This window comes from Chiloscyllium punctatum, chromosome 7 (assembly GCF_047496795.1).
Source record: "Chiloscyllium punctatum isolate Juve2018m chromosome 7, sChiPun1.3, whole genome shotgun sequence".
NCBI lineage: Eukaryota > Metazoa > Chordata > Chondrichthyes > Orectolobiformes > Hemiscylliidae > Chiloscyllium > Chiloscyllium punctatum.
This window is the reverse complement of record NC_092745.1, coordinates 43,314,201-43,331,807: the sequence shown is the minus strand read 5'-3', so window position 1 is coordinate 43,331,807 and position 17,607 is coordinate 43,314,201. Positions and strand designations below refer to the sequence as shown.

At 42.3% G+C, this 17,607-nt stretch overlaps 1 protein-coding gene across 1 annotated transcript in view; it reads right to left on the bottom strand.

The window, feature by feature from the left end:
- LOC140479600 (neurogenic locus notch homolog protein 1-like) overlaps positions 1–17,607 on the bottom strand; it is a 153,862-nt gene that overhangs the window by 83,064 nt on the left and 53,191 nt on the right. Inside the window, exon 3 of the mRNA XM_072573435.1 lies at positions 745–1,007. Coding sequence (XP_072429536.1) covers positions 745–1,007 — 263 coding nt within the window. The remainder of the gene's footprint in view (positions 1–744; positions 1,008–17,607) is intronic.

The following is a 17,607-nucleotide window of genomic DNA, read 5'->3' as shown; positions in this document are numbered from 1 at the left end:
ACATGATATCTAACCTTCAAGGCTTGAATTATGAAATGAAATGATACATGCTGGGGTTGCATTCCCTGGAACTGAGGAACAATCTGGAGCGATTCGATCAAAGTTGCCAAGATATTAAGGGGAACAGATAGTGTGGACAAAAACTATTTCTGCTGGTTGGAGAGTCCAGGACCAGGGGGCTAGAGTTTTCAGATATTCAATCAGTAACCACTTCAACGTGAAAACAGTGGAATAAGTTTGGATGTCCCTTCCATCAATGGCAATTGACATTGGCTTTAAAACCAAAGGACTGATCGCAGCTTGATAGATTTTTGTGAACCAATCAATCAGTGAAAAAAATATGAAAAAAGATAAGTATTTGGGTCAAGTTGCAAAGATGCTATGATTTCTTAAAGAGGTACACAGAAGGCAGGAAGAACACAGCAAAGCCAGGCAGCATCAGAAGTGGAGAAGTCAATGTTTCAGAAGTCCTGAAGAAGGGTTATACCAAAACGTTGACTCCTCCATCTCCTGATGCTGCCTGGCTTGCTGACTTCTTCCTACTTCCTATTTGTCTACTTTGGATTCCAGCATCCGTTTTTTTTTGTCTCTAACCATGATCTCTCAAATGGCTGAATGGGTTTGAGGAGCTACATGGATTACTACTACTCTTATGTTTCTATTTTCGCAGGAATCTTTTTTTTTTAAAATTGAGCCCTGATAGTAGATTCCAACTCTCAACCGAGAACACGTGGTCATTCTTACCTAACCATCCTTGCTGACAATCACATTCATACTTCTCGAGGGTAAGGAGACGGCAGGTTCCTCCATTTTGGCAAGGATTGTTCAAACAGACATTGGCGACAGTCGCCTCACACCGCTCACCCTTGTATCCCAAAGCACATTTACACGATCTCTGTAACTTCCCTTCTGTGACTGAAGTGTGACATGTGCCTCCATGATGGCAGGTTGAAATCAGACATGGATCCGAGTGCTGGCAGAATTCACCGACAAATCCTGGCTGACACCTAGAGAAAGGAGAGAAGTACAGAGCTCAAATTGGTCACTTGCAGAGATGTCCGAAACGACTGGCATATAAAACCCCATTTGTATCTGCATCTAAACACTCAACATTTGCCGGTATCTCAAAATCAACCAAAGCTAAATCAAAGGTAATTAAAAGTCAAAGCAGATAGCTAACCATGCACATGGACTAGTGCCCATACCCAAATGGCTGCCTATTAATTCTATAAAATTCAGCACATTGCCACAGTGGAGAATAGGGAAGATATGTGTTAAGATTGGCCGGCAAAGGGTGAACCTGAAGGCAAGTCAAAGTGACATTATACTCTGACAAATTCGTGAGACCATATTCCCTTCTCACATACGTACATTCTGAAGAAAAAAAAACTTTTATCCAAATTATCTTCCTTGCGTTTAGATTCACTTTCAAGCTTAAGCAATTGAAAAGGGGTGTCATCTTGTACCAGGCTTCACCCTGTGCCTCCCAACCCAGCCACTGTAAAATAAGAGAGTCTCCCATAGGCCAGTGAGTTCATACCTCTTCCCTTGCTTGGAGAAATGTCACACCTTATACTCAGCATGCTAGAGATCAAAATGGAGTAGACTGGTCAGAGGAAGATTAAACCTACATCAGGTGCAGTCAGTGCTCGAATGTAATGCATTCATTAGTATTTTTTTAAAGATTAAGGTTTTTAAGTATTCAGTTGACCTGTCTGTCTATCAGAGCATCTAGCATTGGGAAACTTAGGAAAGCTTTTACTTTTTTTTGACTTTAATCCCTTTCTCAGGGATTTGTTTTTGCCATTTGCAGTTTACTGTGCCACATCACAAATACATAAAGAGAGCATTAAAGTTATTGTGTAACCACCACTGAAATGAATAAGGAACATCTTATTTCATATGGCACTGCTTTGGCAATTAGACAGTACTTGATGACCAACACGTGAGGGCTGTGATGTGGAGGAGCTGGTGTTGGACTGGGGTGGACAAAGTTGAAAATCGCACAACACCAGGTTATAGTCCAACAGATTTACTTGGAAGCACTAGCTTTCGAAGAGCTGCTCCTTCATCAGGCAGCTCTGTGATCCTGTTCCTGAAGGAGCAGTGCTTGGAAAGCTGACATGTGAAGGAACAACCAAACAACATGTCAGATGTAATACTAAACCACTGAAGTCATGAAGATCTTAACTGTTTGAACTCCAGCCTGCAGGAGGGGTGAGGAAGACACAGGAAGGGGATGGAGGGAGAGGAAAGAAAAGAAAGATGCGGGATAGCTATTTAGCCACACCACTAGAAGCTGCTTTCATTGGATGGGGGGAATAAACAGGGCACCTAACACAAAGCCAACAAAACAAGGAGATCTAAGAGCAAATTACTGCAGATGCTGGAACCTGTACTGAAGACAGAAAAGAGATGAAGAATCATCTAGACTTGAAACATTAGCGCTGTCTCTCTTTCTCTCTCCATGGTTGATCGCTTTGATCTCCAGCATTTTCTGTTTTCAAACCAAGAATATCTGAATGATCATAAGTTGCCTAAGATCCAAGACAAGTGCCACCACCCCATGGAAACAGAAACCAGCATCTATATCAACCTATGGAAAAGCATTTGAAAATCAAAATTAAGCTGAATCAAAAAGATGGTTTGTCAGGAAGTGGATGTTGGTTCAATATACTGGAGAACCTTCGGAATGCACTTGGGAGATCAGACACTACATTGCAAAACCTTCTTTCCTAGTCAATGAAAGTGAAAGTTCTATCAAATAATTTTACCACACCTTATAAAACCAATTACACTTGCCTAAAAGATATAAGTCATACAGCCACAACCATGGAAAAGAGAAAATGGGAATGTGACTGAGCATCCCAAAGTGAGTTTGATCAATAATGTGACAGAGACACTGACAATCAAAGAGATGCTTACAGATCGGTTGACTAGTGAAACAATATTTCAATAAGAAGGTGCTAGACAGTGGGATGGGTGACTCAAACTGGTTTTCTCTTGGCTGGGTAGCTTCTGGGCACAAAGCTGTGGCAATGGTCATGCTAACATGACTCATACAGCAGTACCATTTCTGTCAATATGCTTAGAATTCTCAAAACTAACACAGGCTTTGCTGTCAGGATAAAGGAAGAAGTGCAAGTGAAGCACTGCACAGACAGGAAGGAATCCTGTAAAATGCACAATCTTCATGCATCTACGGCACAGAACATTTAGAGATCTTACTTGGCAAAGGAAGAGTTAACATTAAATGTGACTAGGAGCAACATTTTTAGTGACTGAATTATACACTTATCAAGTATCACTGCACAACACAGAGTCCTATTCTTTGGAGGTGCATTCCTACACTCTGGGAAATGCTCACAATCCTGCTTCCTTCCTGCCCACGTTTGCCAGTTACCTGCTGTCATCGCATTCCTTCAGTCTACAGAGAACATCTGTTGAGAAATCTCTACCTGCACCAGCCCAGCTCAGGTTCCTGACCCACACTCTCAGCCCCTGAATAAAAATAAGCTCTGAAGCTGACACACCTTAACAGGTGTTAAATGCGAAAGATTATTTTGCAATCCAACAATTGAATAGTTACAACATGGATGAGGCTACTCGGCCAGCCGTGGGCACGTCAGTTCTGTGCAAGAGCAACCCAACCAGGTGTCACTCGTTTGCCTTTTCCCCCAAATTTACCAGAAACCGAATTACAATTGACATACAGAATCCTTAGCATAGAAGCAGGCCATTCGGCCCAAGTCCATACTGACTGTCTGAAGAACATCCCACCCAGACTCACCCCATCCCTGTAACATTGCATTTCCCACCTAATCTGCACAACTATCTTTCTGTTGTACCCTGTATCCAGGAATCTTGCCCTTTTCCGAGGAGGATCTCCTTTATCATCACTGCACTGATTTTGCAGCTCACCATTGTTAATTGTCCCATCCCAATCATTTATAAACATACACTGTGAACCTAACTTGGCCATATTTCCTCTTACCTTGGCCTGTCAAGTGGCAGGTGGAGAGTATTCCATCTCACACAGCCATGTAGATGGTGGACAGGTTTTAGGGAAACTAGTGGTGAATCGTTTGCTGCAGTATTCCTAGTCTCTGATCTATTTGTGCATCCACAAGATTCAAAGGGCAGCACGGTGGCTCAGTGGTTAGCAGTGCTGCCTCACAGTGCCAGGGACCTGGGTTCGATTCCACCCCTGGGTGACTGCATGGAGTTTGCACATTCTCCCAGCATCTGCATGGGTTTCCTTCAGGTGCTCCATTTTCCTCCCACAGTCAAACGTTGTGCAGATTAGGTGGGAAATGCAAGGTTACAGGGACGGGGTGAGTCTGGGTGGGATGTTCTTCAGACTGTCAGTATGGACTTGGGCCAAATGGCCTGCTTCTACCCTAAGGATTCTGTATGTCAATTGTAATTCGGTTTCTGGTAAATGGCAACCCTCAGGATGCTGCTAATGGGGAATTCAACAACGCTGCTGCTTTTGACCAAGGAGAATGAGCCAGGAATCTGAAGTCCTCCCTTCCGTCACACACTCATCTGTTCTGTCCTGATACTTGCTCGCATGGGGCACCAGGCAGAATACCAATTGCTACCTTGGAGGTCCTGCTTGCAAGTTTCTTTCTTAGCATCCTAAAGCCTGCCTGCAGGATCTCATCCCACTTTTTGTCCATGTTGCTGATACTAATAAATAGCATGACTGCAGTCTATTTACCCCCTCTGCTCAAAATGCTCTGAAAATCACTCAATGACATGAGCAGAAAGGAAGCAACATATCTTGGACAATGTCTTTATCCACTAAAACAATCTTTCCCTGCTCCAATAAAGCTCCAAAAGCTCAGTGTTAGTTTATTCACTTAGCTCAGCAAATCTGCTGAACTCAATGTTTATCCCTCCATGTAAAACCTTCCCGAGTGTTCAACTCCAATCATTCTCAAAGAAATTGCAGTTCTTCAAAGTTAACTATAATTGGCCCATAATCAACATAAGTCAGCCATGACCTTGGGGGGTGGGGGGGTGGGTAGAGAGACGGGAAGACAGAAAACAATTGCATCCACAAAGTTTGGAGCAGCACAGTTTGTGTGGTATATTTGAAAAAGAAGCGTAAATTAAATCTACATTTGTGATAGTTAACACAAAAGTGACGTACAAGTATAACGCAAAGTCTGAACCACAAATCATGAGTACTGAACAGAGTTTACATGTTGTATCTAAGTGAAGGTGGCATAACACCAGGGGTAAACATATTCAAGAGCATTCTTCAGTACGCAATGGAAATCTCTGCTTTACTCGACCCTGTTCCAACAACCAGCAAACCGTTGGTTTCCATTGAGCTTCCTGAACAGGTGCACATCTGGCTATAATGTACATTCACACGGTACATTTCCAACTTCCTGAACTGCAAAAGGAACTGGGTGAAGCACTGAGTTAGAACACTGGCTTATCGCCTCAAAGACTCAGTACTGATTTTCAAAACTGGGAGGTGAAAGTCTCACCATTTGCTTTTCAAACTCTGCGCATGAGGAGCTTGGGTAATTTCAAATCAGCCATTAGTTTGCCAATGTGTACACCATAAATACTGTTGAATTCAGGATAGATGAGACCCACCCAAAAGGGCCAGAGAGATCAGAGATGAGAACAAAAATGTCAGAAGTATTAGCTGCAGTAGTGCTTCACACACAAGGATTAAGATACATTGCTGAGTCAAAGAAAGATATAACATCTAATATCCATAAATCAACTGTTCTGGAACTTATCCAATGGGGAGAAGCGAAATTGGGAGAGTCTCTCTTTTTCTAAAGGAATGTATAGTTTTTCTGTGTGGTTCAAACATCCCCAAGTGAAAAGAACAGATGTTGGAAGAATAGTGTAACAAAGAATGAAACAGGAAAGTAAATTCAGGGCGTTATAGATAAACCAATGGAAGTCCATACTTTAGCCTGGAACAATGCCTTTTTACTTTCACGCATAGCATGGAATTCACGAGATTTTCTCAAACAGCTGGGCTTTTTGTAAAGTTTCAGTAACCTTGCAAATACCACAAGGTTTTTTTTTGTTGCATCATGTTTGAGATTAACAGTTTAATCAGCATGGCACTGGACTGCAGCCAGAAGAATCAGACGATATAATGGGCACCAATCTTTTCAAGGCACTTATGGTTACCTCTTACAATATTGGTTTCAATGCTGCACACAACTGAACACAAATATTGTCTCCTCAACAACCTCCTTCTTCCTACCCCGATAACTGCATCAGCTCAAAAGTGGAAACATCAGTAACAATCCAAACCAATAAACAATCTAACCATGTAGACCCTCAAATTCAGTAATAAGTGGATAAGGTGAATAGTCGAGGTCTTTTCCCCAGGGTACAAGAGTCCAAAAATAAAGGGTACAGGTTTAAGGAGGGCATAGAGAGCGGATAGATTTAAAAGGGACCAAAGGGGCAACTTCTTCATGTAGAGGGTCATGCGTATAAGGAATGAGCTGTCAGAGGAAGTGATGGAGGCTGGTACAATTACAGCATTTAGAGTCATAAAGACGTACAGCATGGAAACAGACCCTTCTGTTCAACCCGTCCATGCTGACCAGATATCCCAACCCAATCTAGTCCCACCTGCCAGTACCTGGCCCATATCCCTCCAAACCCTTCCTATTCATGTACCCATCTTAGATGTTGCAATTCTACCAGCCTCCACCAATTCCTCTGGCAGCTCATTCCATACACGTACCACCCTCTGTGCAAAAAAGTTGCCCCATAGGTGTCTTTTAGATCTTTCCCCTCTCACCCTAAACCTCTGCCCTCTAGTTCAGGACAGAAGGTGGAGCATGTATGGAATGAGCTGCCAGAGGTGGTAGTGGAGGCTGGTACAATTACAACATTTGAAAGGCATCTGGATGGGTATATGAACAGGAAGGGTTTGGAGGGATATGGGCTGGCGACTGGCAAATGGGACTAGATTAGTTTAGGATATCTGGTCAGCATGGATGAGTTGGACCAAAGAGTCTGTTTCCATGCTGTACATCTCTATGACTGTACAATGCTCCTGGGAATAGATGAGGCGTCGGTGGAGGAATTGGGAATATGGGATAGTGTTTTTACAGGAGGTAGGGTGGAAAGAAGTGTAGTCCAGATAGCTGTGGGAATTGGTGGGTTTGTAAACTCGCTGTGCTTTCCCAGCACAGCACTCTTCAACTCTGATCTCTAGCATCTGCAGTCCTCAATTTCTCCTAACTACTGAATTAGCATGGCTAGTGTGCAGACAAGGCTTGCAAATGAGTGACCCTGGTCTCTAATGATTTCAAAACATCAAGCTCATTCTCTCGCTAAAATCCACCATTATGGCCTCTCGAAAGCTACAGACATGTAGTCTGTATTTTGATTTCCTCAAGATAGTCTATCTTCATACGCCATCCAGAAATTTCTCCGAACACACTCCAATCTCAATTCTAGGCAGAACCTCATCCAGTTTTTTCCAGTTGAAAAATTTCTGATGCAAATGCCACAACACAACTTGACAGAATAGAAAGATTGTGCATGTCTCTAGATCTGGCCCTCTTACTCCAGTTAGTGAAGTTGTGAATTGCACTACAGTATATGAACTTATTCTTTGCATTTATTCCTAAATATGCCATCAATAAGCCTAACACAACTAAACAACTGGAAGTTATCTGTTGAATTACTGTTATGTAGCATATTTAATGCAGCAACGTGCCCCAAAGAGGTCCACAGGACAGCCATCAAGCATAACCTGACACTGACCCAAATGTTCAGATTGTGGGACAAGTCTCTAAAATGTTGAATAGTTAGGACCAAGAGAGGGGAGTGTAGGAGCTCCTGTGACATTGCTCCTACCTTTGAGCAGGGAGGTCCAGATTCAAGTCTCACCTGCTCCAGGTGTCACAGCATCTCTGAGCAGGTTGATTTGAAAATACTGAAGAGGGATAGAGAGGGAGGTGGAGAAGTTTAGGTAGGTTAACAAACTTCAAGCCCAGGCAGTATAACGACTTAGAAACTCCGATTTCACTTCTTATGGTATGATAGTTAATGGAACAAAGGTTTTCTTTTTGGAGTTAAATTGTTCATGGTACAAAATCTAAAATATTGGTCAGCTCCAATTTCATTTCTAAATTGTGCTTCTGCCTATGACAAAGTCAATTGCTCACAGCAAAATTCAAGAAAGAAATAATAAAGTTAAAACAAAAATCCTGATCTTCAAACACAACAGAACGATACTCGGTGCACCTGATACACACGGGTGGCTGGTGAAACACCTGCAGAGGTGTTTGCATCAGGGCACACAGCATGTTGAAATATACCAGTGTTGAGATGCCCTGATCAAAATATTTGTTCAAAGTTCTCTCCAGCACCGTTTTTGTTTTTAAAACATGTATAGGTAGGTGGAGAAAGGCAAGAATGAAACAGCCAGATAGGTATTATCATTGCTTATTTCACCACCATTTTCTCAGAGGGCCAGAGTGATTTAATTCTCCAATTATCCCTCCAGGCAGCAAATTTAAAGTTAGAATTTCCATTTACATAACTCTTTCACATTGTCAGGGTGTGCTGCATAGTCACTGAAGTACTTTCAAAGTCTCGGATTACTTCAACTGTCTGGATCGGCCCTAAGCAATTTAGTTCTATTTGTGCTTACATTTCGCAAAATAATTTGTTTGAACTTATGTCCCATTGGGTCTGAATGTTTGGAAACTGTTGTTCTTAGCACTGCAGCCTCTTTGGTGGATACAACAGTTTACCAAGTTTAGTCATCAGCCAAGACTCATGCAAACTAAATGGAGGACAGATTTTAACTTGACATGTGACAGAACAAATCAATGGTCCAGAGGGATATCATGAATGGATTTCTGACCTGGGCTTATCTTGGCAGTGGCCTACTGCGAGATGGGCCAGAAGAGGATTAGAGAGATGCTGGGGCCAGGGAATGTATCTAACAATGAGTTAGTTGACAATAACTGTGGAAAATCAGACATTTCGCCATGATCAGTGTGTTCATGGATCCACTTACATCACAGGTTTTTTAGTTAACTTGCCCTCCGGCACTGACATATCCGACTTCATCATTAAATATTGATTGGAAGCTATTCTTCCATCCTTACAGACATCTCAGAGACTGGCTGTAATTTCAATGCCAAACTGAGTCATTTATAGACTAAACCAAATCTCAACAAGGCAGACCATTTATCACTGACCTAATTCGGCATTGCATCACTGGTATGAAAATTGTTAAAAACAGTCGCCATTTTCCTTTCTTCCAACTCCTCCATGCCCTAAGGAAGCTTAGTTTCCAACTTTCCTACCAATTAAGATTTCTCCCATTTTTAAATGCTTGTTTTTAATTCACTCATGAATGTTGCTGGCTGGCCAGCATTTATTGCCTGTCCCTAGCGGCCCTTGAACTGAGTGGCTTGCTCGGCCATTTCAGAGGACAGTTAAGAGTCGGTCTTATTGCTGTGGGTCTGGAGTCACATATAAGCCAGACCAAGTGAGGATGTCAGAGTTCCTTACCTGAAGGACATTAGTGAACCAGATGGGGGGGGTTTTTTTTTCAAACAATCAGCAGTGGTTTCATTAATATCAGTAGATATTTTTAAAAAGTAACTTATTTTTCAAATCAGCTTGTTCAGAGATGCTATTACACATGCCCAGAACAGATGGGGCTTGAAGCCACGTTCCCCACGCCCCAAACAGGAGATTCTTAAGTTCAGGTTTTTAAAAACTGAATTCACCGTATCTCTTTCCATCCTTCTCGTTCTATGTTATTCCTCCCTGCATAGCTACTGGTGAACTATAGTCCAGATCCTGTAAATTATACAACACAACTGGCAATCATAGAATGCTTGTGGGAATAAAAAGTTAGAAATCTCACAACACCAAGGTATAGTCCAACAGGTTTATTTGGAAGCACTAGCTCAACCACCTGATGAAGAAGCAGCGCTCCGAAAGCTGGTGCTTCCAAATAAACCTGTTGGACTATAACTTGGTGTTGTGCGATTTTTAAACTTTGTACACCCCAGTCCAACACCAGCACCTCCAAATCGTGTGTAGGAATGATCTAGCTTAACTAGCCTTTCAACATTTCCAACATCCTTCCCATCGCTCTCTGCAGATAATTGATTCTAGGCTGGCAGGCACAAATCCTCCAACCACACCACAGTCTGAACGAGAGGAGTGTTTTAAATTTGCCCTCAGCCATTTGTGTTTGGTGTTTCACCTTCATTGATCATGACAGCTGAAAGCAGGTTTCACCAATCAGTAAGTGTGGATAGCAAAGCACTTCAGTCTCTGAATCTGCTGTCACTCATAATAAAAAAGAAAGGGAAATTTGAGGGCGATTTAATTGAAATGTGAGATGGAAGCAAAAACGCTTGCATACTTGAGGTGAACTCAAAACTTAAGCCATACTGGATTTCTACATCCAGATTGAACTTGTACCATTCCCAAGTACTCAAAATCCTTTCTGCTCCTAAACCCTGCATGACCAAAAGGTTCAGCAGTAAAATGGGTAAAATTTATCCTCCCAAAGTGGAAAAATCCCAAGGTGAGGGTAGAGAACAGTTTTGTTTTGTTAAACTTTCCCATAGGAAAGTGGATTGGTAAGAACACACACACAAAAAAAAATCGCTCGATATTTTTAGCAAATCTCGACCACACTGAGACGTGGTTCCATGTCTTTCATTCCTCTGCATGAAATAAACAGAAACTCCCTCGGGCACCGAGAGGAACGGCGAAAAGCATTTCAGCACCAGGCCCTTGGCCAAGGCGTAGCCACATAGTAAATAAGATTATCACTGCATCAGTTCCTCGGAGATATGTAGGACTGCAAGCACCAGCCACCCCTGTCATAATGTTCAGTCCCCATGACGACCGTGTGCAGCCTGTACGCCCATGCTCAATGCCCCGGCTATGGCAGCACTCCAGAACAAAGACTCACTGAACTGTTTCTAACAAGGCACTGCAGGGCCACACTGCAAATTAGCAGTGAAGCGGAAGGGGCCAGCGATACTTTCAGAGCTGCCAGTCACGTGATCTTCACACCCCACACACACACACACACACACACACTAACCCCCCCATACACAACTAAGATTTTGAAAAAAAACACAATAACTTCCACACAAGCGAACTTTTCTCCCCTGCAACTTTGTCGATTTGCTCTCTCGCAGTACAGGTCCCACAAGCTGCCTTTCCTTCGTGTGAAAGTTGAGAATGGTTTGCCCGGCTAAAGATTAGGCATTCTGCTCAAATAAAATAAAACATCAATTCTGCAGTTCTTTGCACCACAGCCCACTGGAACCAACATGGAATACAGAGACAGGGAGAGGAAAAAAACAGGAAAGAGAGAGAGAAAGAAAGAAAGTCATTGAACTCCAGTCTTAAAACTGCAGCTGGATCTGTGAGGAATACAGAACCTCTGCATTCCCTAAAATACTAGCTCACAGTTCGATATTATCTTTTGCAAATTCAGAAGAGACTAAAGTGCTTTTCAGCCAATGAAGCAGTTTTATCGCATTGAAGACAGAGCAGCAATCGGGATTAATGAAACATGACCTTTCGTCTTATTGCTTGCTGGCCCAGTTGTTCTGCATGCATCCCATGTCAGTCTGCGCATCATCTTGTATGTGGCTTTATAGTGCCACATTAAACAGTCAGCAATGCATGCAGTTACCAAGCAAACCCACAGAATTTGCATACTTAAAAATCACTTTGTGTACTTGTCACGCGAGGCAAGTTATCAACTGTTAACTGAATTTATGATGGCATAGGTTATAGACTGGCAAAGACAGCAGGAGGTACAACAAAGTAAAAGCTACCTTAGGAAAAGGACAAGATGAAGCAGAGATGCAGGGGACACAATTACAAGGATAAACAAATGCTACAACTGGGTTAAGGGGAGTCCTTTCCTTGTGGATCTCTCATCCACTGGTTACAATAAACTTTAACATTAAAAAAGGAAGTTAATCTAGACTGTACAATGCTCCGTTTCGGAAATAACTCAGCCTAGGTCCGTCACGCAACAACCATAAAACTGGCTAATTGCAAACAAAACTTAATCAAGCAAAGATTAAAACAAAGGTTTCAACCTATGCAAATATATGCAATCATCCTTTTTGAAAAATCTCATACACATCTGGAAAAAAAGCATTAAACTCTACAGAACATTCGCTTAAAATTTTTGTCCAAGAATTAAATTCCAAGGACAAGGAATTTTCACAGATTAGCTATAGACCAACATTTGGGCAAAGTCACTTTGTGTGCAAGCTGTTGGCATGGACATATTTCCTTGGATCAGTTATGGCTGGTTGAAATCAAATTTCTGGAGACAGTGGTGAAGATTTCGAATTCTCCTTCTAGAAATTCTTCAAATATTGCACTGAGGTTTCCTACTTCAATCTTGAAAGCGATTATACAGCGAAGAGTGGGGTTAGAAGTTGTTACAACAGGCAGGTTTTCTCTGATCAAATCAAAAGGTTTATTCCATCCACAAACTCAGTTATACAACCTCTCTCAAAGTTTTGGAGGCTTACTGTCTCCACTGGAGCAGCCTGTACCTTGCAAATGCAACATTACAAAGCAAAAGATATGGCCACAGCAGCAAAAAACTCAAGTTAGCAACTTCTGGACTATGGCGAGCAGTTCTGGTCTACCGCCCATAGGAAGGATGTTGTGAAACTTGAAAGGGTTCAGAAAAGATTTACAATGATGTTGCCAGGGTTGGAGAGTTTGAGCAATAGGGAGAGGCTGAATAGGCTGAGGCTGTTTTCCCTGGAGTGTCGGAGGCTGAGGGGTGACCTTATAGAGGTTTATAAAATAATGAAGGGCATGGATAGGGTGAATAGACTTGATCTTTTCCTTGGGGTGGAGGAGTCCAGAACTAGAGGGCATAGGTTTAGGGTGAGAGGGGAAAGATTTAAAGGGGACCTAAGGGGCAACTTTTTCACGCAGAGAGTGTTGTGTGTATGGAATGAGCTGCCAGAGGAAGTGATGGAAGCTGGTACAATTACAACATTTAAAAGACATTTGGATGGGTATCTGAATAGGAAGGGTTTAGAGGGATATAGGTCAAATGGGACTAGAATTATATAGGATATCTGGTTGACATGGACCAAGTTGGACTGAAGGGTCTGTTTCCCTGCTGTATATCTCTATGACTCCACGTATGTCCAATCAATAATGTTATTAATTACTATTTCGGGTAATACTTCTTCATAATATTCAGACTATTACAACTGGAAAGCAATGATAAAACAAGTGCACGCCGCAAACAGCAAAGACTAAGCATTTAAGAATGGCAGAGGAAAAGAAAACTCCTGTAGCTGTTACTTGCATTCAGGCAGCATATTTAATGTTATAAATGTCCTGAGGTGCTTCCCAGAGACATAATAAAATAAACACAAAAGCAAGATACTGCAGATGCTGGAATTACACAGCAAAACAGAAATCACCCGTGTTAAGAAACAGAGTTGGCCTTTCAGGTTGATACTGCCTAATTTGCTGTATATGTCCAGAATTTTCTATTTTATTTCATTTCTAAAACAAGATGTGATACAGAGCTCCATAACAAGACATTCGGGAAAATTATCAAATATTTGTCTGATGTTCTTTGTGGCTTTCTACATGTTTGTCTGCATAACATCAGAGTCAGATTCTTACTGAGACAGATGTCTTGAAGTTTATAAACACTGACCCTTTACACAACTACAAATCACACACCTAAACTGTCTAAGTTCAATGTTTACTGATATGACCATACATCATGCACACGTAGCTGACTACACTGACTCCACTACACAGACAGTGTGACTGAAGGCAAGGGGAGAACACTTATACAATGTCACATAAGTGAATTATAGATACAGGCCTGTCTGGTCTGGAGTCTTACATAATAAAACCTGCCACTTTGGACAATGTTGTCAGGAGTGTGTTAAAGGAGCAAAGTGAGGTTGAGAGGCTAAATGGTGTCAGAATAGAATTCCAAAGCTTAGGGCTTACACCGCTGAAGGTGCAGCTACCAAAAGTGGATGAATTAAAATCAGGATGCTGATGAACCAAGAATTAGAGGAGTCCAGGTATCTCAAGGGGTTTGGGACAAGAGCTGATTACAGAGCCAGCAAGGAACCAGATCGGAATTGATCAAGAGATTTTATTTTATTAATTCATGGGATGAAGGTGTCACTGGCTGTTCCAGCATTTATTCCTATCATTAATTGAGTCAACCACATTCTTGTGGGTCCGGAGTCACATATAGGCCAGAACAGATAGGGTAGCAGTTTCCTAAAGGATATTAGTGTTTTTCCTGACACTAAACAATGGATTTGTAATCATCATTACACTCTTGTTGACAGATTTTTTAAAATGAATTCAAATTTCACCATTACCAGGATTCAAACCCCAGTCCCCAGAACATTACCGGAGTCCCGTGACTAACAATGCACCATTAGGCCTTCCCCTCCCCAGCATTGCTAAAATTCCATTCCGAATTTAGTAACAATTTAACTTTGTTCTGCCCACAGAGTTTGCAAGAAACATTATTAGCATCAGTTATGCATTGGTACTGATTTCTTAACCACTGCAGCTCAATCATGCCATCACATTGTTGTAGCTGAGAATGAAGACAGACAGGATCAGAAACCACCAGGGCACAACCTGTATAACCACGTAATTGTGCTGTTAGCAGACAGGTGGAGAACAGTTGCTGCAATACCTTCCAGAGCAATCTTCACTGAACAAGATTTCACTCTTTCTTATGTAGAAGTGATAAGAATGAGAAAAGTTAGATCAAAGGACTGTCATAGCCTCATCTTAACATCCAGGTAAACGATTATTTGTACCTCTTAGCATACCATAGCAAGGTGCTACCAACACAAACTGCTCTGAAAAGCTTGAGGTCAAATTGCAAGTTTGTAAAGCGATTATAAACAACTTCCTGTCCCATTTGAAAGGACTCTTCAGATACTCTCAGGTTTTCTAACTGGTCCAAATTTTTGTTGGGAGAAAATGCTCGAGGACATGTAGCAATGCGTTATCCTTTCAGAGAAGGCACAGCTTCCATTCATGTAAAGGGGCAGCACGGTGGCTCAGTGGTTAGCACTGCTGCCTCACAGCACCAGGGTCCCAGGTTCGATTCTAGCCTCTGGCGACTGTCTGTGTGGAGTTTGTACATTCTCCCTGTGTCTGCGTGGGTTTCCTCCAGGTGCTCCGGTTTCCTCTCACAAGTCCAAAGATGTGCAGGTCAGGTGAATTGGCCACACTAAATTACCCTTACTCTTCGGAGGGTCAGTGTGGACTTGTTGGGCCAAAGGGCCTGTTTCCACACTGTGGGGAATCTAATCTAATCTAAAGCGGGTCTGAGGCAATCAACAGTAGGATCACATTTGGATTGTTTGTTGATGGGAGTTAGCCCACGTTCATGCCGGTGACCACCAACACACTTTATTCAGTATCGGGCAGCACAGTAGTTAGCACTACTATCTCACAGTGCCAGTGGGTTCGATTCCAGCCTTGGGCAATCATCTGTGGTGAATTCGCACAATTCTCCCTCTCTGTGTGTGGGTTTCCTCCGGGTGCTCCAGTTTCCTCCCACAGTCCAAAGACGAGCTATGGGAAATGCAGTGCTATAGGGATGGGATGGGTCTGGATGGGATGAGCAAATGCGAGGTCTTGCACTTTGGAAAAAAGAATACAAGCATGGACTACTTTCTAAACGGTGAGAAAATTCATAAATCCAAAGTACAGAGGGATCTGGGAGTGCTCGTTGAGGATTCTCTCAAGGTCAACATGCAGGTTGAGTCCGTGATTAAGAAAGCGAATGCAATGTTGTCAATTATCTCAAGAGGGTTGGAATATAAAAGCACCGTTGTGCTACTGAGACTTTATAAAGCTCTGGTTAGGCCCCATTTGGAGTACTGTGTGCAGTTTTGGTCCCCACACCTCAGGAAGGACATACTGACACTGGAGCGTGTCCAGCGAAGATTCACATGGATGATCCCTGGAATGGTAGGTCTAACATATGAGGAACGGCTGAGGATCCTGGGTTTGTATTCATTGGAGTTTAGAAGATTAAGGGGAGATCTAATAGAAGCTTACAAGATAATACATGGCTTGGAGAGGGTGGACGCTAGGAAATTGTTTCCGTTAGGCGAGGAGACTAGGACCCGTGGACACAGCCTTAGAATTAGAGGGGGTAAATTCAGAACAGAAATGCGGAGACATTTCTTCAGCCAGAGAGTGGTGGGCCTGTGGAATTCATTGCCGCAGAGTGCAGTAGAGGCTGGGACGCTAAATGTCTTCAAGGCAGAAATTGATAAATTCTTGATGTCACAAGGAATTAAGGGCTACGGGGAGAATGCAGGGAAGTGGAGTTGAAATGCCCATCAGCCATGATTGAATGGCAGAGTGGACTCGATGGGCCGAATGGCCTTACTTCCGCTCCTATGTCTTATGATCTTCTGGAGATTCGGTGTGGACCTGCTGGGCTGAATGGCTTGCTTCCACATTGTAGGAATTCTAATTCCTTGAGTCTGGCTATAAACAGTAGATGAAAAGGAGGAACACCTTTGGAACCCTCCACAGTTCCATATGATCTCACATCATTATGACATAGTTCCTACACCAGTCTACAGTCCAGGAAACAGGATGCACACAACAGATCTCTCTGGCTAAGTTAAAATTGTGTGCAACAATCAGCAAACCATTCGGTGCAGCAGACCACTTAGAAATACTGACAGACAGACGAAGTGAGTCAGGTTCAGATTTTCGAAAAAAACCACGGAAGTCACCTGATAATCATATGGAGCCACGAGTCAAAGAGCAAATTGCATTTCCAGGAAAAATGCAGGTACCAAAAAGTGTAAAATCATCAGGAACCATTGAACGGCTTGGTGTTCTTTTCTCTTAGAAGATGGATAAGGAGAGACCTAGTAGAGATATTTAAAGTAATGAAAAGATTTTACAGAGTAGATGTCAAGAAGATGTTACCACTTATATGAGTGCGTCAGAGGCAAGTCAGTGGTAAGATCATATCTGGGTTGCTGACAGAAGTTAGCATACATCCATGCCAGTGACCATCATTTTATTCAGTATAACTACATACAGATCTAGAACCTGACAGTTGGGTCCCAGTTCGATTATGACATGGCTCCTTCTACACATGCTCAGTAGCAATCATGAGCGTGACGGTTTAGTCACCCATCTGCTCCACTTGTCCATATAAAATCAACAAGAGATCAGGCAAAATCTTCTTCAGCAGGTATGGGTTAGAATATGAAACTTGCTGCCAGAGGGAGTTGTTAGCCCAGCAAGCAAAGATTAATTTCAAGTCAAGATAGATAAGTACATGAGAAAGGAATGCAAGGATTTGGCATCAGAGCTAGATAAAGCACAGTGGGAGTAGGTTTGGGTGCAGCACAAACATTGGCAGAAGCCAGTTGATGGCCTGTGCTTGCTGCAAGTTTCTGGTAAAAAAAGATCAGAGTCATTATGATCAGAGTAAAAACAGCATACCTGTAAATGAACAAATACAGAAAAATGCAAGGATGATGACAATGATGATGACGATGGTTAATAGAATATGCTTTGCAG